This window comes from Engystomops pustulosus, chromosome 4 (genome assembly GCF_040894005.1).
Source record: "Engystomops pustulosus chromosome 4, aEngPut4.maternal, whole genome shotgun sequence".
In the NCBI taxonomy this organism is placed as follows: Eukaryota; Metazoa; Chordata; class Amphibia; order Anura; family Leptodactylidae; genus Engystomops; species Engystomops pustulosus.
This window is the reverse complement of record NC_092414.1, coordinates 132,554,383-132,581,224: the sequence shown is the minus strand read 5'-3', so window position 1 is coordinate 132,581,224 and position 26,842 is coordinate 132,554,383. Positions and strand designations below refer to the sequence as shown.

General features: G+C 39.8%; 1 protein-coding gene across 3 annotated transcripts in view; it reads right to left on the bottom strand.

Annotated features, from left to right (window-relative positions):
• The window catches only part of LOC140127149 (uncharacterized), a 246,094-nt gene that overhangs the window by 205,651 nt on the left and 13,601 nt on the right, over nt 1-26,842 (bottom strand). For all 3 annotated transcript variants that reach the window (XM_072147489.1, XM_072147490.1, XM_072147488.1), the window contains 6 exons: nt 14,150-14,281; nt 12,094-12,277; nt 10,876-11,035; nt 9,374-9,467; nt 8,934-9,107; nt 8,567-8,727 (listed from right to left, as the gene is read on the bottom strand). In XM_072147489.1, the coding sequence (XP_072003590.1) occupies nt 8,567-8,727; nt 8,934-9,107; nt 9,374-9,467; nt 10,876-11,035; nt 12,094-12,277; nt 14,150-14,225 (849 nt within the window). In that variant the 5' untranslated portion in view covers nt 14,226-14,281. The remainder of the gene's footprint in view (nt 1-8,566; nt 8,728-8,933; nt 9,108-9,373; nt 9,468-10,875; nt 11,036-12,093; nt 12,278-14,149; nt 14,282-26,842) is intronic.

Below are 26,842 nucleotides of genomic sequence, written 5' to 3'. Positions count from 1 at the left end.
GGTTTTATTAGTATTAAAAACCCTGTTTTTTGGGGATCAAAACATCCCCTTTCTCAAGTGAAAATATAGATTTGTTGGTTATTAAATGACAGTAAACATGTATCTAAAAATATATATAGATAAGGTTAGCTACAATGAATAGTAGATCGATAGGATATAGAATGAATATGTAAATATGAATGAAAGGTAAATAAGTAATAAATAAATATATGAATGGTATTTATGTGTGAGTTTCATTCCATACTGTCAGTGGGTGAATAAATAAGCACATGGTTGGATGATTTAATGGGGGGGAAGGATCAAAGTATCACATAATTGTGTTTGTGAATAAAAGTATCGTATGATTGTATGAAGTAAAGGGAATGGAAATATAATTAAAAAGTGTTAGGAATGACCGGGAATCGAACATTAGGATATGAAGAACAATAAAGAAAGGCATGTATATACAGATAAAAATGACAGATATTGGCAGCAAAATGAAGAAAAATAAAAATACAAATACATATAGACATATATAAAAAAATATTACATATAAAGTTGATACATACAAATTTAATACGTACACCATTGTTGGTATTAAGAAGGCATGAGTCCTACACCATAAAATTAAACACTTGTGTGAGGAATGGTAAATTCCTGTTTAGGGTTGATTACATGTGTAGAAAAATATGTCAAAGACTAAATAGGGTAATAAATAATTAATTGTAAAACTTCAGACTGACACATGAGGGGGGGGGGTGATAAACGTCTATGGTAGATTTCATTAAACACATAAATAATATTAGTAGATCGATTTTATAATTCAATATATAAATCAATACGTGTCAATAAGTGGATGGGAGAAGTTACATAGAAACTGGGCAGCACAAGTGGTGATGAGCACCCCATAAAAGCATAAAAGCAAACTATGACTTACCCTGGCCTGGTTAGTATTGGATTGTTGTCCCAGGAATGGGGCGAGTGGAGAGTTGCACGGTTTAAATAGCCATGGTGTATGGAGGATCTGGAGCGTGAATGCGAGGTGTGCGTCCGAAACAAAAAAGATGGTGGGTGGCTCCTAGGTGTGCGCCTGCACAAGGGGCAGAGGGAACTTAAAAGATGGCGCCTAGGTGTGTGGCGACCCAGCAGAGAGTTCCGGATCAGCAATCGTCCTGCGGAAAAGAATGTCAAAGCGGATGCCCTCTCTTGTGCCTCCGATGTCATTGGGGAAGAACCGGGTCCTCGGCATATTATTCCTCCCGAGCAACTGGTTGTTGTGGCCCCAATGGATCTTGGGCAGCTTCCTCCCGGCAAGACCTTTGTCCGACCTGCTCTGCGAAAGAAAATTTTGTGCATCCTGGGGTGCAATGCTCCATGGCCCTTATCGCCCGTTACTACTGGTGGTCTGACTTGGCAAAGGATGTTCGGGACTTTGTAGGATCCTGCACTTCCTGTGCCCGTAATAAACCTTCCCATTTGAAACCAGCTGGCCTCTTGCATCCGTTGCCGATACCCAGTCGCCCATGGTCGAACATGGCTACGGACTTTGTCATGGGCCTTCCGCCTTACCTGGCAATACCGGCAATACCGTTATCAGGGTGGTGACAGACTGGTTTTCGAAGATGTTGCATTTTGTTCCCCTTCCAGGTCTTCCATCTGCCCAATGTCTTGCCAACTTACTTTTTCAGCATATCTTCCGGCTGCATGGTCTTCCCCAACTCATTGTGTCTGACTGAGGAGTTCAGTCTGTGTCCAAGTTCTGGCAGTCCTTGTGCAATCAGTTGCAAGTGACATTGGACTTCTCCTCTGCCTACCACCCTCAGTCAAATGGCCAAGTGCAGAGGGTGAACCAAACTCTGGGCTGTTATCTCCGCCATTTTGTTTCTGCTCGACAGGATGATTGGTCCAGTCTGTTGCCATGGGCAGAGTTCTCCTATAACTCTCTGAACTCTGAGGCTGCCAAAGCAGCTCATTTCTTTTTGGTCTATGGATGAATTCCTCACCCCCCTCTTCCTCTGTCTGTTCCCTCAGAAGTCCCGGCAGTTGAAGACTTGATACTGGACCTCAAATCTGTCTGGGAACAGACCTGCCAGTCTCTTCTACAGGCCTCTGCTCGGACCAAGTCCTAGGCTGATAAGAGACTTAGGGCTCCTCCTATCTTCTCTCAGGGCAACAAGGTCTGGTTGTCTTCTAAGTATGTCAAATTGAAAATTCCCAGCTACAAGCTTGGTCCACGGTTTCTTGGTCCATTCAAGGTGTTGAAGCGCATAAATCCTGTAGCAAATAAGCTCCGCCTTCCTCCCACTATGCACATCCCGAACTCCTTCCATGTCTCCCTTCTGAAACCTGTCATCCTTCTCTCGGCAATCTCCTCCTCCTGCTCCAGAGGCCGACTCTGCAGATGTCTTAGATGGTAAAAGAGGTACTGGACATGAAGACCATGAGAGGGAAGCGGTTCTTATTTGTTGACTGGAAGACGTTCGGGCTCCGAGGAGAAATCTTGGGTGTCTGAGGAGAATACCCTGGACCGTAACCTCCTGCAAAGGTTTCTTCAACCCAAGAAGAGGGAGAGGCCGAAGGGGGGTACTGTTCACGGGTGGTTCCGCGACCCATATCAAGGGTCGCTGGCTCACCCATGCCCCTCCGTGTATGCAAGCGCAACTCACCTCTCCCCATTCCAGATCCATGGCCGAGTTCCATGCGCACGCGTCCCCGTCTCCTAGGGCTGAACACCTCCACCTTTATAAATCCGGCACCTCCCTTCTTGCCTTGCCGGATCTTTGTGCCTTGAGCCCTAGAGAAAGCTGTATTGATGCCTTGTGCTGTTTTTGAGAATTCCCGTTGTGACCCCCGGTTCTGTTTCTGACTTCGCTCCTTTGCCACCTGCCATGACCTGTTGCTACGTATCTGTCTCCAATCCTCTGCTGCCTGTCCTGACCTCCTGCCTGTCCCCGACTACGAAACTGCCTGCCGTTCTTGTACCACAACCTTGTACCACAACCTTGGAATGATCCGGGTTGTACCACGCCACAGCAAGTCCTTCCGGCTTGTGGAGGGCTATGGTGAAAACCGGGTGCCATTTAGACTCCGGTCCCAGGTAGTGGCTTGTGTCATCTTCCACAGTGGTTTAGAGGATCCACTACCTCTGAGCCTGACAATTGGTGATTGGGCTTCATTTGTTGTGTGTTCATAAATTGTTACATATTGTGTGGATCCACATCTGGGATCTCTTGTTTTGAGGGGGAAGTTTCAAGGAGGGGGAGGGGGGAAGGGGATGGATCTAAGTATAAAAAAGCGAAAGAAAATGGTAGTATTTTTTTTAAAAATTGTCTTCGAACATTTCATTTTTTCATTCAAGCCGGCTGGATGTAAACTGTTCAGTTTGAAGATCCAATAAATCTCTCTTTTGCGTAATTGCTAGAAGCGCTCATGATGTTTTTCGGATATCGTCTCGATGGGTGTAATAGAGGAGGCTGAGAAATCTTTATCATGGCAGGCTAGAGCATGTCTGGAGACGCTGTGTATGGTGTATCCATTAGTGACTTTGCTCCTATGACCATTCATTTGTGTTCGCAGGTTCAGGCAGGTTCGGCCTACGTACTGTAGGCCACAGGTACACTCCAGTAGGTAGACCACAAATGTTTCTGCACAGTTTCTGCACAGTACCTACTGTCTGTATGTTACTTAGATGCACTGAATGTGGTTTCCCTTCACTCATTTTAGCATCCTCTGTAATCTGATGCCATAGTTATGCTCCTATTATTCTCAGTGTCACTATCTAGAGGCCTTACCTTGGGCTGCCTATTATTTTCGCTATAATTGTGTATATCCTATACTGGCATTAGTCTGTTATCCTAAGGAACCTCTGCTGCTATACTTTTGAGTTTACATTGGGTACTGTGCAATTCTTTCTGTGTGTTGCTCCATTTTTGTTTGTCATTTAATATGTATAAAATAATAAAATGAAATTGACTTTTTAACCACAAGGTTGCTTACATCAATTATTGGCCTTTGTCTGTTCTTTGTAGGTATATATATATACCACAAATGTTGTAGAACAGTTGATAAATTGGTGGATTTTGAAGATTTCACCGGTTTGGTTACTGGTGAAAGATTCTCCTCTGTGTTGTATGTTGGAGCAGCACTTGCAGTTGACATGGCCGCATCTGTAGCTACAAATTGTATGCGGAAAAAAAGACACTGGTTTTGTTAGGGCCTTTTTTACCTGTAATTTGGTTGGGGCTAATATGCCTTTTAGTGTTTGGGATATTTTTAATTGATTTTAACTGACATGCAGTTATGTATTTCATGTATTGTTTAATAAAGACTGAATTGTATTTCAAAATCATTTATGGGTCCGAAATAGCACACTTCTTTTTTTCTTAGTGTATATGTTTGGGATATCCTGTAAATAATTTTGGGCTTTTTTGAGGAAAGAGTCAAAGTTTTTATAAAAGTTTTGGTGTCCGTCCAATTCAAGCGAATACGGAAGAACTGCACGGACACCGAAACATGAATGAATACACGACAAACGAAGCCTAATCACCAATTCAATTAATTACTTATTTATATATTTTTATCTATTTTTATATTTAAATATATATACACTAAATATAATTTCCAGCTATTTTAATGACCAACATCCAACCACTGACAGTTTAGTTCTCTTTAGCTGGTATCTACCACTCTTATTTCACCATCACTCAGGGAAATTAATTTTCTGATTCATAAATTCATAGACAAGTATATGACATCCACGATCCCAAACATTCACGATCCTAAACTTTCACAGGTACCTGGACCCTCTTCTGGGTCGCCACACATAGGCGCCATCTTTTAGGTTCCCTCTGCCCCTGGCGCAGGCGCACACCTCAGAGCTGCCCACCATCTTTTTTGTTTCCGACGCACACCTCCATACACCGCAGCTATTTAACCCTAGAATGCATGACCATAAAAATCTACACTTTTACATACCTGGGGCCTTTCAGGCCCGTGTGCAAATAACATGGAATAACTCAAATAAAAATACTTTTCAAAGTTTATTTGAAAAATGCAAAGTAAGGATGCATTCCTACTAGCGCTGGTGTCTGCCGGGAGGGGATCTGTAATGGATCTGACCTCCTGGTGTCCCCAGCTAAGGCTGGTAGAATCTGGGCATTCCGGCAGCCTTAACTGGAATTACCAAGAGATCATATCCATTATGGATCACCTCCTGGCAGACACCAGCGCTAGTGAGGATACATCCTAAGATGTGAATAATTCAAAACATTTTGTGCAAAAAAACCCCAAAGCAACTGAACGGCTTTAAAACGCCCAATATACTCATTCGACATAACTCTTTATAATAATGTTTTTTTGTCTAAAAGGTTTTTTTTTTATATAAAAGTTGCAGTAAACATGCTGCAGGAATTTCCCTTTTCAAAGTTTCAGTTTCAAATTTACTAATGACCGCAAAATCTTTCACATGTTATCTGTTCGGAATAATGATCCTTGCAGGCATTTTGTCCACAAGTGGTACAGACACGCTCTGTTTCCTGTCCTTCTTTGCTGGACAAATTTAACATCCCTTTCTTTTTTTATCTCTTCGCTCTGGATGTTCCTGAAAACGTATACCACATCTGATCATAGCTTACAGAAAATCTCTCTTTTGGACAAGAATTGTGGAATTCCTACAGTTCCTTGAGCAACTCTTACAATATTATGTGATGGGGTGCATCCAAGAACCCAAGGAGTACTGTCCCAAAAAACATTTGTTTTGGATGTTCTGGTTGTTCGTTCTGCTGGATCCATTTCTTCTTCATCATCTGAAGAATCACTCAATGATGAAGTAGAGACATTAGCTGGTGGCATGTACTCTTCATCAGACAAAGAAAGTTCACTATCTTCATCACTATAAAAAATGATTGCTTTGATTTCTTGGTCAGTCAAACCCCTGGATGTAGACTGTGCCATTGTAACCTTAGAAGTCAGTAAACTATAATGAAAAAAAATGATTACAATAGGGGTTGTAGAGTCTTGGTTAGTGTCTGTGCACTTCACCTGTCCCACCTTCAGCAGGTCACCACTTTCTTTTAGGTGAAGTGTAAACCTTTGGATTTTTGGAGCTCAAAGTTTCTTTTTCAAGAAACAAGAAATGATGTTTTGATGATGACATCATGAGGTAGCCTCCTTCCCAAGATCACATGACCATGTAGTCAGACACAATCCACACTCTGTGCAGCAACAGCCGAGTCCTAAAGACTAAGGCTACATTCACACGACAGCATGGGGGACGTATATACGGCCGATATACGTCCCCCATAGATGGCAATGGGCGCATGGCGCCCTACGGGAGAGGTACGGTGCAGCACACGTGCGGCACCGTACCGCTCCATACCCGGGAAAAAGATAGGACATGTCCTATCTTTTCCTGTAATACGGCACCGTGCGCCATGTTTCCCTATGGAGAGGGGCGGGGGTTAGTTGCGCTCACCTCCTCCCCCCGCACGCTGCCGTTGCCCTGCTACGGTACGGCGGGCAACGGCAGTGTGAATGCAGCCTAAGTCAAAGTTTCCCCCAGAAACAGAAAAGACAAAAAGACTTAGGATCACATGTAAACCGAGTACGGGCCTAAAAGGCCCCAGGTATGTAAATATGGGGTATTCACAAAAAACAGTTATTATACCGAAATGCCTGTAACGTAAAAATATATGAACAACTGGAAATGACTAATAACTATATAACTGAGGAATACCTAGAGTTTCAGAATTCTAACTAAAGTAATCTTGCAGTAAAAAGAAAACAACTAACAGAGCGGGCCTGCGAGGCCCCAGGTATGCATTCTAGGGTTAAAGCCTATTTAAACTCTCCACTCGCCCCACTCCTGGGACGAGAATCTAATACTACCCAGGCCAGGGTAAGTCATAGTTAAAATGCTTTTATGGGGTGTTCATCACTCATTGTGCCCAGCAATGGCTTCTATTATTCCCTATGTCCATCAGTTTCTATGTAACTTCTCCCATCCACTTATTGACACTTATTGATTTATATATTCATTTATGAAATATGCCTACCTATTAACTAATTTATTTATCAATTATTTATGTATTTAATGAAATCTACCATAGACGTTTATCACCCCCCATGTGTCCCTCTGAAGTTTTATAATTAATTATTTATTACCCTATTTAGTCCTTGAAATATTTTTCTACCCTAGACAGGAATTTACCATTCCTCACACAAGTGTTTAATTTTATTGCGCCTTTTCAATACCAACAATGGTGTACGTATTAAATTTGTATGTATTAACTTTATATGCAATCATTTCTATATATACGTCTATATGTATTTGTATTTTTATTTGTGTTCATTTTGCTGACAATATCTGTCATTTTTATCTGTATATACATGCCTTTATTTTTTTATTGTTCTTCATATCCTAATGTTCGATTCCCAGTCATCCCACTAGCCTTCTTATACTTATCTGCCTTTCAACAATGTATCACTTTTTAATCATATTTAAGTATTTTCTCATATTCATCTACTATTCTACAATGTATGACTTTTTAACCATTTTTCAATCACTTTTTAATTATATTTACATTCCCTCCCCTTCATACGATCATGTGATAGTTTTTATTCACGGACACAATTATGTGATACTTTGATCCTTCTCCCCCATTAAATCATCCCACTATGTGCTTATTCATTCACCTACTGACAGTATGGAATGAAACTCACACATAAATACCATTCATATATTTATTTATTACTTATTTACCTTTCATTCTTATTTACATATTCATTCTATATCCTATTGATCTACTATTCATTGTACCTAACCTTATCTATATTCATTTTTACATACATGTTTACTGTCATTTAATAACCAACATATCTATATTTTCACTTGAGAAAGGGGACGTTTTGATCCCCGAAATGCGTGGTGTACCTGTATGTGTTCCTTTTAATACTAATAAAACCCTTTGGAGAACTATCGGTCTTGCCTCCTATCCTTGACCCCCCTGAACCTATTGCCTGACTCCAACCAGCACCCCGACTTTGGAGACTTCAAAGATGCTGGCTGCACCTCTGACCATCTTCTTATACTTCTATACTAGAGTTGTGCCTTATGTTGAGCACAACTCCACCAGGTGAGCACCAACCAACTATATCACACATCTGAAACTGGACAATATCACCCTATGAGGGTTGTTGTTTTTTGTCTCTGCTACTTTTCCCTATTAAGAGGCTGGAGCATTTTATCAGATCTCGGCAGCAGAGCACTGGGGGGGGGGATTTTAAGACTGGCATTTAAAACTGCAGTCTTAATAAATTCCATCCCAGTATGATTTAAGTTACAGTCACTTAACAAACAAACATTTGGCCATTGTTGGATGATGTAATTTTTGGGAATGGTAATTTCTTGGAAAAATACAATAGTTCCCAATGTTTTCAAAATGTAAAATACCTTTAGGGCCTTATTCACACTTTCAATATGGAAATATAGTCAGTAATTTGCATCAATATACTTAAGCCTAAATCCAGCAGTGGGGTCATAAAAATAGGGTAAATATAATGGAAACATTTTTAGCCAAATCTCACTTACCTGTCTTTGGTCATGTGTATTAAGACGACCTGAAGGTGTTAGAGAATTCAAGACAACTTGGTAGCCTGTTATATCACCAGTGGCTGGGCTCCATGTAACACGCATTGAATTGTAGTTCTGTTCACTTACTATCAAATCACGTGGGCCAATAATTTGTTCAACTGTTTGAAACAATGAATACTTTAAATAATGAAATACTATAAATTAAGCAATAAAATAATAAGTAATAAAAATTATGTGAATGAAACATTGTTAGCTTTACCAGCCATAGGCAACATGACCCCACCTTAATTCTAGTGTTATGGGAGGATTATGGATCTGAGTTATTATTTGTATAGCTGATCAATTCAGTTTTAAATCAACTCACTTTCTATGATCTGTTTGATTGGTCTTGGAGGCTCTGAAGCAGCAAAACAGAGTTTCCTTGCAATCCGGGGTAGCATATCAAAGAGAGACCAGAAGTCTCTGACAATAATAACATGCTCTTCACTAGGGTCAGATGCAATTTTCATTAACTCTCTTTGGTCAGCATTCTTTATACCTAAGTGAAATATACAATGTTAAACATGCACCTGTATTTGCTCATTGTCACATTTACCTCAACATTTAGGGGAATAAGCAAGGGTATAAAATAACAGAGAATTACTTGCCTACTCAAAGACCTAAGTCATTTTATGTTTGTTGTTTTATACATAGTCCATCCATCTGTCAAACACCTTAGATGGCAAGGTAGTTTTGGACATCTAAGGGGTTAAATGGATGTCACATTACAGTAATGATGCTACATAGTAAATCAACTTCACAAACCTATAGCAAATAATGTAACTCCTCTGTCCTGCAATCGTTGTGCCTTTTCTTCCACGACATCACCAGATTTACCATCAGTCAGTAGCAAAACAATCTGTGCAGACAACGTTAGAAAAATGTCAACTTTTAGAACTGACAACGCAGGACTTAATTCATGTTCAAAAGGTTTTTAAAGTCGTGTCCCAACCTTTACTATAGCTTCCTGACCTAAGGCTGAAACTATGAAAGGGCCAAGGTAAATCCATAATATTAATGACCTATTGCCTCCAGCTGGATATTTATGGTCATGTTTTGTTGTGTTCTTACTTTAATCCCTGTAGTGAATTCTTTAACTGCTCACCTACATCTAGTAAACAAGCACACAGTGGTCATGTACTTGCTTGAATAACATCAATATACATTGGGCAAAAAACATTCCCATGTTTCTGGTGGGGGCAAAGGGGCTAAAGAAGAACGAGATTTAAAAAGAGCAAGTTCTGTTTTTCTTCCAACATAGCCCATTTTTTCATACACTCGATTATTTTATATACAATATATAAATTTCTTTTAAATTATAGAAGTTAAGTGTAGATAACAAGTTTGTTTCCTTAAATAAGCATAATCTTCAAAATCCTAATTGTTTATGGTGTCACAATCTCTCTGTTAAATAGATGCAATAAGATAGTTTTAAATGTTTTGAAACAATGTATGGATATTATTCATGGATCTTACTGCCTCACTGCAATATTCAGTATGGCATAACTCTATATTATATGTATCCAGCTCAAGTTTGAAACAGACTCAAGTTGAATAGTCTTCAGTAAGCATCCCTTTTGATGCTATACAGGCAGTCGCCTACTTAAGAACACCCGACTTACAGATGACCCTTAGGTTGAAGACACACATGGCGTTTTTGGGCCGTTTTTACTAAGTGCGTTTTCAGATCGTTAAAACCGCATGCGTTAAAAAACGCATCCGTTTTTTGAAAACGCATGCGTTTTTGTCCGTTTTTCATTGCGCAATTTCAGAAAAACGCATGCGTTTTTAACGATCTGAAAACGCACTTAGTAAAAACGGCCCAAAAACGCCATGTGTGTCTTCACCCTTAGTTACAAACGGAGCTCTGGATATTGGCAATTTACTGTACTTTAGCCCTAGGCATCAATAATCAGCTCTAACAGTTATCAGAGGTGTCTGTAATTAAGCTTTATTGTTAATCCTGGTTCTTATGACAACCCAACATTTTTAAAATCCAATTGTCACAAAGACCAAAAAAATCCTGTCTGAGGTTACCATTATAAAATATACAGTTACGGCTTATATACAATTTCAACTTAAGAACAAACATATAGAACCAATCCTGTACGTAAAGCGGGGACTGCCTGTATTTGAATAATTTTAGTTAGTTTTTAGTTCAGCTTTAAGATATTATTTGTGTCTTTTACATATATTTCCACTAAGTCATGCACATCTGATGCCTTATTAAATACATTTAGATGATTTTCACTATTATGTTCACTTACCTTTGGTACATCTTCTCGGGAAATGGAGGGGTTAAATACTCGATCTGCCAAAAAAGCAAGCGCTTCACCCGTCTTTGTGTTCCCACCTTTGTATGCAACATTTTGGAGTGCCAACAATACTTCTTGCGTTGTCTCATAATCTGACAATTCAATGCTCATCCTATGGTTATTTGAATATATTGATTCAATGCAAATGATTTATTACAATTAACAATAGCATATTTCCAGCAATTTGTGCAGCCTTGCTTTCAGAGACACCACTAGGGGCTACAGATTCGGACCTTCCTTTTCAGGATGTAATCATAGTTATATTTGCGTTACAACAGGTTAAACACTAATTAGTCACAAGACCCCTGTACTGCTTTCTTTCTTTGACAAAGGAGATATCCAAGGAAACATTAATGAACTTTTTTAAAATAAATGCCCTTGCCCGTGACTTGCAGGTTTCTTTAATTATTGGCCATGGTTATGTGATGCAGGAAGTAGCTGGGTCATTTGCTATGACAGAAGACTTTGTATCATGTGACCACAGGACAGGTAGTGACTTGTTTACCCCTCCCACTCAGAGATAGTTATAGTTACACTACCTCTCAAAAGTTTGGATCACCTGGACAATTTCAGGCAGGTGAATGTGGTTGATATCTGGTGACTGGGGTGGCCACTTCATTACAGATAGATACCAGCTGCCTGCTTCCTCCCTAAATGGTTCATGCATAAATTGGAGGTGTTCTTTAAGGCATTGTCCTGTTGTAGGATGAAATTGGCTCTAATCAAGCGCTGTCCACATGGTATGGCATGGTGTTGCAAAATGGAGTGGTGGCCTTCCTTATTCCAAATTCCTTTGACCTTGTACAGATCTCTCGCTTTACCAACACCAAAGCAACCAAACACCATTGCATCGTTTTTCCTTTATAAGTCCCCAAATAACCCCTAGATTGGAATCAAACCAGGGTCTGTGTGTAGCACAGTAATATAATAGTTAGGGACCCATGCTGACTTAAAATTACACTGTTCCTGAAAATCCCTGTGAATAGCCAAAGATTTTTTTTATTTAGATGCCCACTTATTGTAATTGAGTTTAAAAATAATTTTAGAATCTGTGAAGATAATACATTACCATTATTATCCTCATTAAAAACTTATCTCTGTGATCTGCCAAAAAATTTTGTAGCTTTTACAGGCTTTTATCAAGTATACGTACTATTCAACATGTGTTACCTTGGGGAATCTCCATAAACTGCAACTCCAAATCGTATTCCTTCCTTCCCAAGTACATCTGTATTCTGAAATGAGCTTATCACGCTTCTAATAAAGTCTTTGATAATCAGAAAGTTGTCTTCTCCTACACTCCATGACTCATCTATAAGGAACACAATGTCTGCTGCCTCTGCAGACCTGCAGTCTATATAAAACCAAAAACCAAAACACAAAAAGTAAATAATCAAACTGTAAATTTAGAAAAACCCAAAATACAAAAGTGTAATTAAAATGAGAATTATTTTTCAACCATGTTTGTTCGCTGAGAAGTTTACAGGAATGAATATTTATTCTATGAAGCAGAAATTCTATGTCAATGAGGAATAATGCTTTATATTGTGCAAACTTATTGACTGTAGATTCAGTATATTATACCAAAATACTGTACATCTGTTAATAGAGGTGATTGCATTTCCTCTTATATAACATGAATTTGAGGTTTTTGTTTTACTATATTTTGACAAAGGTTTTCAGTTAAATACTTCATTATAGAATTACTGCTAAGAGTAAGTTTAAGTAAACTAGATTTTGCCAAACTGTACCTTGTCCAGAAAAGTAGTTAGAGGGGTATTCCAGGAATAGGCATAATTCATATACAAATGGGTACTTAAAATATAAGCTAGTGTGTAATTAGTTGTGATTTTAATTTTGCTCCCCATAGCAGAAAAATGCAGGGTACATAGACTGTAATGAAGAATTAAAATGTTACTGGCCCTTTAATCAGTCCATTGATTTTCTTCACGGGGAACAGACACAGGACAGAAGATGGCCTCTGGTCACATGTCCACATCACAAGTCCTGTATCTGCCTGGTTATGTGATCACCACTATGTTTAGCTTTAGTTGGTTGGCTGCATTACATCTAGTGTGGCCAGTGTCAGACGTTCATATTCCTGGAATACCCCTTTAAGTAATACTGAAATCAGATAAGCTCTTATCTGTTGACTTTGTCCATGTACTATCCATTTACCATACCTTAATACTAGTGTTAAATGTATACTTGCCAATAGTCTCAAATTCTCAAATGCTAAAAATAATCTAGCATCAAAATGAAGCATGATAAACAAGGGGCATATACTCATAGATCCAGGCACTGTGACTGTGGCAATATCTTATATCTTCTTATATTTGTTATCCATGGCCTCCTTCCTTCTAAAATCAGCTTTTATAATTATGCTAATGCAAATGAGGGCTCCTGGAGGCATTAGCAGAGCCCCTCCATGCTCCAGATTCACAGGCTGTTAGACTGTATCCCCTCACTTCTCCCTTCCCTCTGCCTGCTGTTATTTCACGGCAGTACAAGAAATTTCATCACACAGTGGGAGGGAGAAGTGCTTCTGAACAGCGTAACAGCCTGTGAAGCTGCAACATATAGGCGCTATGGTAACACTTCCAGGAGCTCTTCAAGCTCATATTAAAATTTTAAAGTAGATTTTAGAAGGAAGGAGGTCATGGATAATATATATATAAGAAGGTTACCACAGTCTGTGCCTGGATCTACGAGTAAGTGTCCCTGGTTTAACATGATGCTTTATTTTGATTGCAGATGTCCTTTAAAGGTTTCCATACACATAACTGCACATTTTATGTCAGATTAAATTAGATTTTTATTAAACCTAGCCAATATGTTGGGACTGGCTTATTATCTAGGAGGTTTGCAGATATATATCTAATGTACAGGGACACCCTAACTCTACAAATACAGTCATTTTTAAGCTTTACAACAACTACAATCACTTTGAACTGAAAGAAATGTTTCATTGATATCATCTGCGTGTTGAGCTGAAATTTTTTTTGGCAGAAAAATAATCAATGTGCAATCTTACATAACAAATAGCAGCTGATACTTATATTCTGGCTCACATGGATTTAATAAAAGATATCAAGGAAATCTATTCTTCCAATGACCTGCATCAAAACATTCACAGTCACTGAGATCTTGATCCTGTGCCATATTGCTTACATCATATATATTTCTATGCATTGCATGTGTTCTATAGTCTTAATGTTTAACATACCTTCCAGCTGAGCTATCACTGACCATTTTGTTAAAATAACAGCAAGTGTTAGAATCCTTAATGGTAATGGTATCATTATAGGGTCCAGTTATCTATTTGCTTTTGGCTTTGGTTCGTCTTATTATACAAGTCCTGGAAGAAACAATATATGTTATAGGTGGTTTGCACCATGTTTTGTACAGAATTGCATGTAAAATTTAAGTGGAACTCTGAGCTGAATAAACAAAGAATTTATGTATTTAATTTACATAAGACTGCTTCTGTAGCTGCAGCTTGATACTAAAGCAAGATTTTGCTTTGAAAGTACAAAAGAGAAAAACTACAATATAGTGAAATGTTGTGCTTAAAACACTTCAGGAGTTAGCAGTCAAGTGAGATACAGTAAAAGAGTCATGTTTTATGATGCTTTTAAATCGCACTCAATTTATTTTCATTATTATTTCTCTTTGATGTCACCACAACCACTGCCATGTGTCTGCTACAGCTATTCTATGTGTACTGTACCAGTGTGAAACTGGCAAGTTAATGTGCCTACAATAAAGGATGGAATTTTAACCCCGCGGTGCTGGTCTTTCTTACTTTTACTTGCATACGTCTCTGGCCTATGGATCGTCATCCGAGCAACACATATTTACTGATTGGAGTGAATTTTCCCTTGTTTGCTACAGCATTAGTTTTACATTGTAGCATTCACGGCTGTGGTCGGGACAGCACCGCCAATCTCTATATGGAAACAGAGACCTAGCAATGACAGCTATAATCACGGCGGACAGACATGAGTACAACTTTTTTATTATTTTTTTAGGCACCTTCAGTCGTATATAAAAAAAAATTTACTCCGGGAAAACCCCAATTAAGTTTGTGTGATGCCATTCACAAGCTGCAATGGTCAGACATTGAAGGGTAAAGAACTTTCACTTAATATGAAATGCAGTGTGACTGCTACCAGGAAAACTAGAAGTTCCAATATTACCAATGAAAACATACAAAAAATTGCATTGGAGCACGTGTATCATTTGTTTTCTTTTGCAACTTCTTTTAAGATGGCTGAGGTTGGCATACTTTAGCAGTGCTATGTATCTTTCTAAATTTGCCTGTTATACAGATCTATTTTTCTTCTTTGTAGGTGATTTTTTGCGACTTTGGGGTGTATTTATGGAACTAAGCATGGGGTCAGTTGTATGTTCATTTTGCACCTAAAAAGTCTCTAATTTGCTCTAAAAGTCGCAAAACAAAGAAAACATCTGTCTTGAAAAGATACATTTAAGAACACTGCCACAGACACAAACACCGTCTCACTTCTTAAGACCCTGGCATAGTTGCAAAAATGCACCCAAAAAAGTCCAGAAAAGAAGTCCACAAATGAAGAGAACAAAAAAATGGTCTAAATAAAGATACATGTCCACCACAACAAAACAATACTTCTAAAGATCTAAGTGTATATCTAATATGTTAGAACAATATACATTATTGGTCTCTATTAAACTATCAAATCCTTATGAATACCTTTAAAATAATAATAATAATTTTTTCATTTTGGTTTAGAAATGTCATGAAAAGGGACATAAACTTACAAGATTTGAAGAAAACATTTTCAGAAACATGGAAACATTTTTGGTCTGACAGAAAACTGGCATTGAGGTCTTGATTAATTTCCTTCAATGTTTTGCTACATTTTACAAAATGATGCTTGATCAATCAAAGAAAAAGAAAATTCTAAATGAGGAAGTAATATAGACCCCAAAAATACTTGGTTTACTACTATTTAAAGAGGGCCTTTCACCGCCTCACACATGTGGAGATTAGAATACAATTCTGTAGGGGCTGCTACACAGATTCAGGGGCACTTTAAATTTTCTTTGTAGTTGGTTTAAGGGCCCAGAACCTAACCTAAGGTTCTCTATAAAATCGTTAAAATCCATGGTTCTATAAACATAATGTCACACAAAGTAATAAACCATGTCATAAGTAATTACAGTATTATGTAACAGATTATATCTGGAGCCAGTGAAGAATTGAACGGGTAGATGAAGACATGTAAAGATTGTGTAAATTCACAAATGGCTTAAGGCATCATCTCTTTAGTATACTTGCCCTTTTAATCCCTAGTGCTCTTAGAAATGTTAAGTGATGTCCCTGGTCTTCTTCATCTAATGACGAGTAATAGATTGTTTCACTTTACAAAGTTTTAATGTGGTATTCTTTAAAAAATGACAGGAGACAAACACACTTGCACTTTAGTCATGATTAAGAGCAGGTAACCTGCTTGAAACGTGGTGACAGTTGGAGTTATTGCAAACCTGGATGTCTTTTATATGTGCAAATAAAGAAGAGTTATAAAGATTTCCATGACCTGGATCTGGAACTTTTTTCATGTGAGGCAGCTGCAGCCTGTGTGCCTGTGTCTCCACATGCATTCTTCCTCTCCTCAAAACCAAGACGGACATAGGCACACACAGGCTGCAGCTGCCCTTTCCACGGGACTCACTATATGCTGCTGGCATAGAGCCAGTAATGCAAATTAAACTTTATATAAACTGCTAAAATGATTTCGTATGCTGACAAAGGTTTTTTTTTTTTAATTTGCATAGATTAGGCTATTGTAAACTATCATCAGCTAAAAATGACATTCCTGGTGACAGGTTCCTTTTAACTTACAAGGTTTACAGACAATAGCTTCTAGCAACAGCTTCAAAGAACAGAGTTTGTTTACTATAAAGTTCAGATTTATGCATATAGAAATTACTAAATTTGTCAACCACTGAAAACTGCAAACGCTTTTCAGAAATAAGATTTGCACATTTCTGATATTTGTAGCCTTCTTTATATCAGAAAACTGACATCAATCAGGGGCTTTAATTTCATTCGAGCCTTGGTCATTCTAATGTTTATTTTATATATAATCAACGTTTATTAGACAAGACAAAATATATAACAGTACAATACAATACAATGAGAAAATGATTGTACAAGGCAGATCAGGCAGGATCAGAAATATTGAGAACATTTGGTAATGGTAAGTTGTAAATTAGGGGTTGGAACTAATTTGTATTACATTGAATAAGAAGCCCCAAGGTGCCGTCTTGTACAGAGTAACTATCACAATATGGCCAACATGGCCGCATAAAGGAAAAGGGGATATAAACTGACAAACATATACATATAATAGGAGAAAAAAGGAAACGAGAAGGAGAGGGGGGAGGGAAAAGGGGGAGGGAAAGGTGTGTGAAAAGGAGGGGATATGTACAAGGGGTGGAGGACCTGTAAGACCGGGTTCCAGCGAATAGGGGAGGGCTGTGGCATGTGCCCGCTTATGATAGAAGATCGTGAAGTTCCTGAGAATTCGAGAATGTATCCCATGGGATCCAAGCTGTGTTCGCCTTGCCCGGGTCTGCTGAGTCACTAACTCCTTCATTCTACGAATAAACCCAAGCTCCTGGATCCATTCAACTATCGTGGGAGGATGTGGGCTCTTCCAATGTCTGGGAATTACTGTACGAGCTGCGGTTAAAAAGTGGCGAAGGAGGCCTTTCTTGATGGTAGAGATAGTACCGGGTATAATCGATAATAATGCTAGCTGAGGAGAGGGAGTAGCACTTTTACCAGTAACCTGATGGTAGACGTCAAAGACTTTATTCCAGAACGGCTGGAGGATCGGACAGCTCCACCATATATGGAGCAAAGTACCCACTTCCGCACCGCATCGCCAACACACGTCTGAAACCTCGGGGAAAATTCTATGAAGCCACGAGGGACATCTATACCACCTGGAGAGTATTTTATAGTTCTTTTCCTGAGCACTACAGGGAAGTGGCATTTTGTGCGAGAATAGAAAGGCCTTATCTAGTTCCTCGTCTATTAGCTCTATAGAGAGAGCTGTCTCCCATGCTCCAATGTAATTTGGCCTACCTGGAGTGGCATCCTCTAGCAACAGGCCATATATGGTTGAAAGAGCATGAGCTGGTGAGGAGGACAGGCTGAACAATGCTTCTAGGGCCGTGGGAGACGACCCGAACGCAGTACGATCAGGGTCGGCCGTTATGTACGATGCTAGTTGTCTATGCTCTAGCCATGATAGTGAAATATCAGGGTGGGAGGCCCTCAGGGACTCCATAGTGGGGATGGTCCCATCAACCACAATCTGGCCCAGACGGGTGTCAGAAGAAGCCTCCCAACAGAGGAATCGCTGTCTACCCACGCCAGGTGGGAATGCAGGATTATGAAATAGAGGAGTCAAAGGGCCCCCCATCCTGAGTAATGTATTCTTGCTCATCAGTCCGTCCCACGTGAAGAAGAAGTATGGGGAGAATAGTGAGTGAACAAGGTCCGGCGGCCTAGAATTAACCGGGATCCAGGGAAGGTAGCGTAGCGTAGGGGATACCAAGTCGCGTTCCAGCCGGGCCCACTGTTTAGTCTCTGTATTGTAAGTCCAGTCTACCAGCCGCTGGACGATGGCCGCTGTATGATATAGCCGTGGATCAGGGAGTCCCACCCCCCCCCCTAGCTTTTGTACGGGACAGCACGGAAAAGCTAATGCGACTAGAACCGCCTCCCCAGATAAACCTCCGAAAAGCGCTACGGAGTTTCGAGACTAATGTTTATTTTAACACAGTGCGGCTGATTGGTTAAAAAGTATAGCATGTCCCAATCAGACCCTATTTAACAGATCATTCATAGAATAGAATTCCTTTTTGAATCCATAGTGGTTTTTTCAAAACTTTCCATACTTTTTTTTTTAAAGAAATAAATACATTCTGAAAAAGTATGCATGTAACAATGTATGCACATAAACTGTACAAATGTGTTTCTGACAGATGGTCAAAAACATGCAAAGTGCAACACCCCTGCCAATGCATGGGCAGAGGAGTGGTTGCGAATTGGCCCCTTGTACCATTCAGCACATCTAGAGGTAATTATGCAGCTGTAGATTCTGCCTAGATAGGCAAGGGTTAATATTAATGCATACTGTTATTGTCCAATTACATGCTTCATTGTAAACTGGAGTGTGATTGGAGAGTGAGCCACCATCTGACCAGAGGAAGTAAAATAACCTATGGACAGGAATTGACAAATTCTCTTAGGACCAAGCTTCTGACGCATCTCTTAGAGCACACGCTCTTAATATAGGCCTCCTAAGCCTCAGCTCTCATACTATACTATAACTATAGAGTTTACAGAGTGTCAGTGCACCACTAGCACAGACACACAGAAGACCCAGGACAAAACTGCAGCTTCCAGCATTGGACACAGCTACATCCCAGCCTGCATCTGCAACCAGGCTGGTGACCAAACTCCTGTGGTTCACTCTCCCTGAGCACTTCCAGTACTCCGGATCCTAACCAGTAATCCGGCCATTTGTACGGAATCGTTTAGGCCGCTGCCTGCTGTTGGTTCGAATAAAGAACTGTAAGTTATTTTTGCACAACGGCTGTCACCATCAAGGGCTTCCCCATTCACATCCAGGGACTCATACTACAGACACTAAGGGGTTGCCCCAGAGAGAAGCAGTACATCAGCCTCTCCCTCATCTAATTTCTTGCACACACCACCTGCTGGAGACCTGCCAGGCTGTAGGACAGCCCTCCGGTCCCCATACCAAGCACCGTGACATCAGCGTGCCCTAGGCCCCAACCGCCAGTCACTCCGGTATTCTGGGCCCCGGCTGCCTCCAGGCCCCAAGAAAAGGCTAGGCCCTGGTGGGGGGATGTTGCACAAAGCAGCAGATTTAGTTTTTTTGTAGTGCTTTATAGGAACAAAAGAGTTCTGTCAGGACTGAGCCCTCTCCATAGATGGAGGGGGTTGGTTACATTATGTCTAACATGACCAATGATAAAATGGACACATGTTCACCCTTTCCCTATAACAGAAATAAAAATCAATAAACAAACATAGATATGTGAGATATTCCCAAATCCCAAAATGCCCAAAAAATACAATTATCCAATTAGACACTTTTTTTGCCATTTCACCACATATGATATCTTGAACAAAAAGTGAGAAAAAAGCTAGCAATGAAAATGTCAGCTCTTAGTTAAAGGGGTATTCCCATTTTAGCAAATTAATGTTATTGTTTGTTTTATAAAAAGTTATACAACTTTCCAATATACTCTGTATTAATTATTGTCTTATTAAATAACAAGCTCTCATAAAGCTCTCTAAATGGAATATTAAAAAAGTCATAACTTTTGGAAGGTGCAGAGTATAAAATGGGTACCCAAAAACAAAAAAAGGCCAGGCCATTAATAGGTTAAGGAACTAGACTATGTGTGAAAAATAAATGGGAGGAAAGTGCTGCTGCACACTACCAGTAGTTATAGGACATGTCCTATCTTTTCCCGTATTACGGCGCCGCGGCCACACATCGCTATGGAGAGGGGCGGGGTGAGCTGCGCTCACCTCCTCCTCCTCTACCCGCGCTGCCGTGGCAGTGGGAATGTAGCCTAAGTGAAAGCTAATGCGACCAAACAGAGGACATGATATTACCATGATATTACCCCCATTCTGAAATGCTCGGTCTAGTTTAGACTTTAGACTGATAGCTACTTCTGTCTAGTACTGTTTACCATATTTCTGGGTCTCTTATACTGTATATTGTATATTTAGTTCATGTATCTAAGGACGTATTACCTGGCGTGCTTTCTTGTATCCATTCTGAGATGCTTCTCAGTCTATTTTATACATTTTTATTGTTGTTCACTAATAAAGATTTTCACCTTTATGTTGTTGCATTGAAGCCTTGTCTTTTCCTCTTGTTTTCTCTTGTTTGGTATTTTATATGTGGAAGGTATAGGCCATAATAATAGGATGTAATACCTTTTCTGTGTCAATCACAAAAGATTAAATAACTTAGTGCCTGGACCTTTTTGCCTTGATAAAAAGTTTACATTGTTGTTAAGCCCTATAGGAGGAAATTCTACTAGAATTCTGTTCTCATTGTGCTGGAATGTATTTTGTAAGACATGCCTTTGAACAGTGTACTGTATTTATCTACAGAGCTACTCTTAAAAAATATGTGCCTAAATTACATGGCATGTTTGCCCTCTGACTGACAGAACTATGTAAAAACAACACTATCAATGGAACAGCTGTGTTGCGCTGTAACACATTTATTTGCTATGTTAACAGAAAGTCAGACATCATGATAAAGGTGTACCTGCCTAGAAATGTATTACTGTTACCATTTCAAAAGATTGCATTCTTCTGCAAGGTGAGATATTTCACTTTTCAGGAATAGGTTTTTAAATTTAAAGTTAATTCCGATCCGGACTGTTAGAGCAGGGTTCCGGCTGTCGTATAACGGCTGGGTCACTGTTCTTTCCTGCACAGGGAACCCATATCCGCCATGGAGATATTGAATTTATATAGTTGCTGATGTGCTAAAATAATTCTTCATATCACCATATTATGACACATGTAACTTTCAATGTACAGTGCTTTTTCAGGTTTTCATTAATACCATTTTAGGAACTTTATGACCTATTTATCACTTTGTATTCTAATTTTTAAAGGTTGTGAAATGGTGGACACATCAATAATCCAAATATTTGGACTTTTTCAGACTTTTTTTTGCACTTGAGGATGGCTAACATGTTTTGAAATGGTTTGTTTATTTTTTAAGTACATTTCAGAGAAGGGAATTTCGAATTTTTAAGCTTTTAAAGAAAATGTTTAACTTATCTTTTTAGGACCTCTTGAATGATTGATTGTCAATTCAATATAAAGCTCTATTGAAGTATATTATGAATATACTGCTTTACTAATGGAAATGTAATAGAGATACCTATATTGCTATATGATGGCTCCTGGTTGTCATGGCAACTAATCAACAATAGACGATGGGCTTCTCTGTTAATTATTTAACAATTAAACGTAAATCCAACTATAGACAAAGCCAGGGCATAGAACAGGACACTAATCCCAAGAACACCAGGAATACAATTTGTACAACAAAATGTGTTGTAATGACCATAAGAGAGTAGTCCTTTAATGAATGCCCACAAACCTTAATGACCTGAAGCAATGTTGTAAAGGAGAGAGAGATAGAATTCCTCCTGAACTCTGTGAGAGGCCATCCGTAAGAGGGTATTGTCAGAATCAGTGGTAAGTGACCCTCTGTACCACCGCAGACGATGATGTAAACCGACACCTGGGAAACGGAGTCTAAGTGGTAACCGTTTTTAACCAGAGCCCACCGCAAAGCATGTTGGACTTCTTGCAGCGTGGTACCACCAAGTCGCTCTACAGGGTAGAGGGCAAGGTACAGAGTTGTAGAGCAGAGTTGGAGGTCAGGGCAGGCAGCAAAGGCGTGTAGTCAGGTACGGAACCGTGGTCACAATAGGAATTCACCAAACAATCACAGAGCATAGGAACAAGCTTTTCACTGAGGCACAAGGCACAAAGATCTGGCGGGGTATAAGGGAAAAGCCTAGCTATTTATTAGATTGCCAGGTGGCCATCACCATTTAGTGGCACGCTGGCCCTTTAAATCTTGAGAAGCCGGCATGTGCGCCCTTAGGAGGAAGGGACACGTGCGCCAGATTGTGGGACACAACCTTGGATCACAGACAGGTGAGTGAGCCTGCTGCAATGCTGAGTGGGCACAGGGAGACACACATGTGCACCTGCGACCCGAGAGGGGGGGGTCGCAGGAACACCTGTGACAGGTATTATACCTAGGGGTAAACAGAAAATGTGTTTTATGAGTAGGTTTGCTATAGAAAAAGGTGGCTTAACACCACTTAAGTCAGTGTGGGGCTTCAGAAAGGGGGATTTTTATAAGTAGGCGCTAAAGTGAAGGATGCACATTATATGTTGGTGGATCACCTTTGGTGGTATTATATATGGAGCCCACAGTGGGGGCATTATACATTCTGTGGAGATGGCCACAGGAAACATCATTAAAAAATTAGTGGTTCAGAGGGGGCATTACACATGGTGTGGGGCGGGGTGTCACAGGAAGTGGGGCATTATATTGTGTGGGTATACAAGAGGGTGGGTAAAGGGGAAAAGCAAATAGTCTGGTTTAGTGTACAAAGATGTATGTCTCAAAAGTTGGAAGGTATGCCTTCTATGGACGTGATTCATTTAGTTTTCATTGCTAGGAATTGTGCATATTTCTCCCCTTATGCCACATCCACACAAAGTGGGCATGGAGGGGATTGAAGGGCAAACCTGGCAGTTGAGTGGGCTTGCGCAAGGCATCCCTGTCCATTCTTGCGCATTAGCTATAACCTGAGGAGCAGGCTATAATGCAATTCTAAGCCAACCCAGAAGTGGCACAGGACTGCCCTGCGGGTTCAGCACTTCACAGCAGCCTGCCAACATTGTGGAATGGGTGTCGCACATACATCATACAATGGAGCACCTAGCACCAGCATATGATAAATCTGCCTCATTGTGTATTGTGGGGAACTTGGATAAAGATTTTATCTTGAAAATCCCATGTTGTCTACATAAGTTATTTCTAAATTTATTCATAGACATTATTATCCTACAAAATCTTATGTATGCTTTTTTATTTCCCATGTTGATGTATGTGGGATTTCTCAGCTAATAATAAATAAGCAATGTTAAATAGTAAAACTTCAACTGACAACCTCTAGATTTAAACATGAATAGGGTTTTAAATGTCACGGTGACTTATAGGAAGGCATTACTTTCGTTACCATAGAGAATTTACTTCCTAGGATGCCTCCTAGTACGAGAAGGCCACTCATTGGATGAACTGGGGCCATGCCTCCCTGAAACTGCAAGCCGGGCACCAGCTTGAAAACCGTAGTGACGTAGGGTACCATAGTGACGCAGGGTATGTATGTGGGGGTTTTTTTTCCACCCCAGCCCCATAGGGGTTTTCCATTGTATTTACGGCATGTTTTAACTTTATTGACCATTCACACTGCTGGGTATCTCCCAACAGCATGAATCTGGGGATATATTTAATAGAAGTTTTAATAAGATGGTTAGCTTCTAAAATTAACTTTTAACTTTATTTAAATGAAGCACAAGTGCTTTGGGGGCATCACCAGAGCGCCTCGAGTCTCTGTGATGCTGGCTCTTACACACCCCTCCCCCTGAAGCACTTGTAACTCATCCCCCTGCTCTTACTGTCATTCCCTTCTTCCCCCTCCACAGTCTGCCAAAATAGCTTAGCAACATTAAGTGTATGATTCCCAAGGAATTCCACTTTTCACCTCAGCAGCCTGTAAGACCATACCCATTCTATAGCGCGAAAATTCCCTGGAGGCCGTAATTTACAGAATTTCTCAAACCTGGATAAAACCACTCTTATATGGAATGCATGCCTCTCCATGTTCACTAACCAATTTAATTTCACCACATACTCCATTTTGATAGGGCCCCTATCATCCAGCTGATGTTGCGCTATGAATTTTCTAGCCATTTAAATTAAACATGACACCACTAATTTGCAAAATATGAGGTAAACAATTCTTCTACTTAGCCCAGGCTGCATACATATAAAATTAAACCAAAACTACAATGTTAGACCTCTTTTTGCCATAGTCCGGGCAAGCATACAGCTGCGCACTGGAGAGCGCTGCTCACCCCTCCCTTCTCTATAGGGAGGAGTGCGGCATGGCTGTTAATAGGGGGAAAGATAGAGCAAGCTCTATCTTATTCCCTGTTATGGCAAGGTGGGCAATATGTCCATTAAAATGGATGGACGTATTGCCCACTGAAATGCATGTGGCCGAAACGGTATGGGCAGCATGTAACCAAAATAAAAACATCAGTGTGAAAGCACTCTCAGTAAGGTGCCATGTCGGGAACACTCATTATAACAGTCATCAAAGAAACATACCCTATATAACTAGACTGGAACTACTCATCACCAGTAGGTTTTATTAGGGTTTTTTGTATTACTTGGGATAGCTTCCTGTTGGAATGGTAGTTGATTAGGACTTACCCCAGAGTTGAGGCTAACAGGGTTTTCAAGGCTGCTTTTGGATAGGGCTACATTAGGGACTGATGTTGCTACACCCATTTTCTGCAGCAACTTAATACCCTCACGTCACACTAATTTCTTCCTTCTTACACAACTCCATTTCAATGATAAACATATACCTATGAAGGACTGATAATTTCACACAAGGAAATCTTTCGTGGAAACTAGTTTTGGCTCAAAAAGCATCAGTGGAAGGTAAGTACATTCCATTATTTGAGTACCGTTTTAATAATTATGGTATTGTTGGGTACTTTCTGATGCTATGTGAGTGGTTGAGCCTACAGTATTGTTTCTCTTAACAGTCCAGGAGCTGTAAATATCATTACAAACACATATTTATTGCTACAATTTTTATTATACATTTGAGTAAAAGTTACATTTTATTTTACATGGTCCCCCATTTAAAATATATGTACAAGAAAAAAAAAGAGGAAGAAGAGGAGTCGGTGCCCTGGATGAAATTATAAAGGCAAAAAGTGCTTGTGAAGGCAGCAGGGATCTGAAGGGAAACACCTGGGTACATGGTTTATGCCCATAAAGCCTTCCAAAACAAAGCTGCAGCAATGGCTTCCAATTTATTTCATAATAAAATGTCCACATCTGGATCAAAAGAGGTTAACGGCATTGTCTGGTAGTATAACATATTTCAGGCAAAGGCCTTTTTCCAACACAGACCTTAACCCCATAGCGCAATAAGACGTACGGCGCATGGGCGCCGCCATCTTGGCTCCGATCGTCACTCCCCGTGACGTCACCGGGGAGCGGCGATCCGTTGCCATGACAGCCTGGGATCACACAAAGATCCGAGGCTGTCATGATCGAGGCTATCTATTACAATGTGCGATCTGCACATTGTAATAGATGGTATGCAAAATCCCCATATACTGCCATACTGTAGAATGGCAGTATATGGTAGGATCAATCAGACAACCTAGGGTTAAAGTACCCTAGGGAGTCTGAAAAATAGTAAAAAAAATAAATAAAAAAAAGTAAAAAAAAAAAATTATATTAAAAAACCATAAAAATTCAAATCACCCCCCTTTCCCTAGAACTGATATAAATATAAATAAACCGTAAAAATCATAAACACATTAGGTATCGCCGTTTTTCACTGCGTTTAACCCCGTAGCGGAAAATAGCGCCCGAAGTCGCAAATGGCATTTTTTTGCCATTTTGAAAAATAGAAAAAATTCTATAAAAAGTGATCAAAAGGTCGCACAGTCCTAAAAATAGAAGCATTGAAAATGTCATCAGAAGTCGCAAAAAATGACACCACTCACAGCTCCATACACCGAAGTATGAAAAAGTTATTAGCGCAAGAACACGGCAAAATGAAGAATTTTTTTTCTGTACAGGAGGTTTTAATTTTTGTAAATGTATGAAAACATTATAAAACCTATACAAATTTGGTATCCCCGTGATCGTATTGACCTAATGAATGAAATAGACCTGTCATTTGGGGCGCACAGTGTAAGCTGTAAAAACCAAGCCCACAAGAAATGGCGCAAATGTGTTTTTTCATCATTTTCACTGCATTTAGAATTTTTTTCCTGCTTCCCAGTACACGGCATGGAATATTTAATACCATCACTACGAAGTGCAATTTGTTACTCAGAAAATAAGCCATCACATAGCTCTGTACACGGAAAAATAAAAAAGTTATAGATTTTTGAATGTGGGGAGTGAAAAATAAAAACGCAAAAACGAAAAAGGGCCTGGTCCTTAAGGGG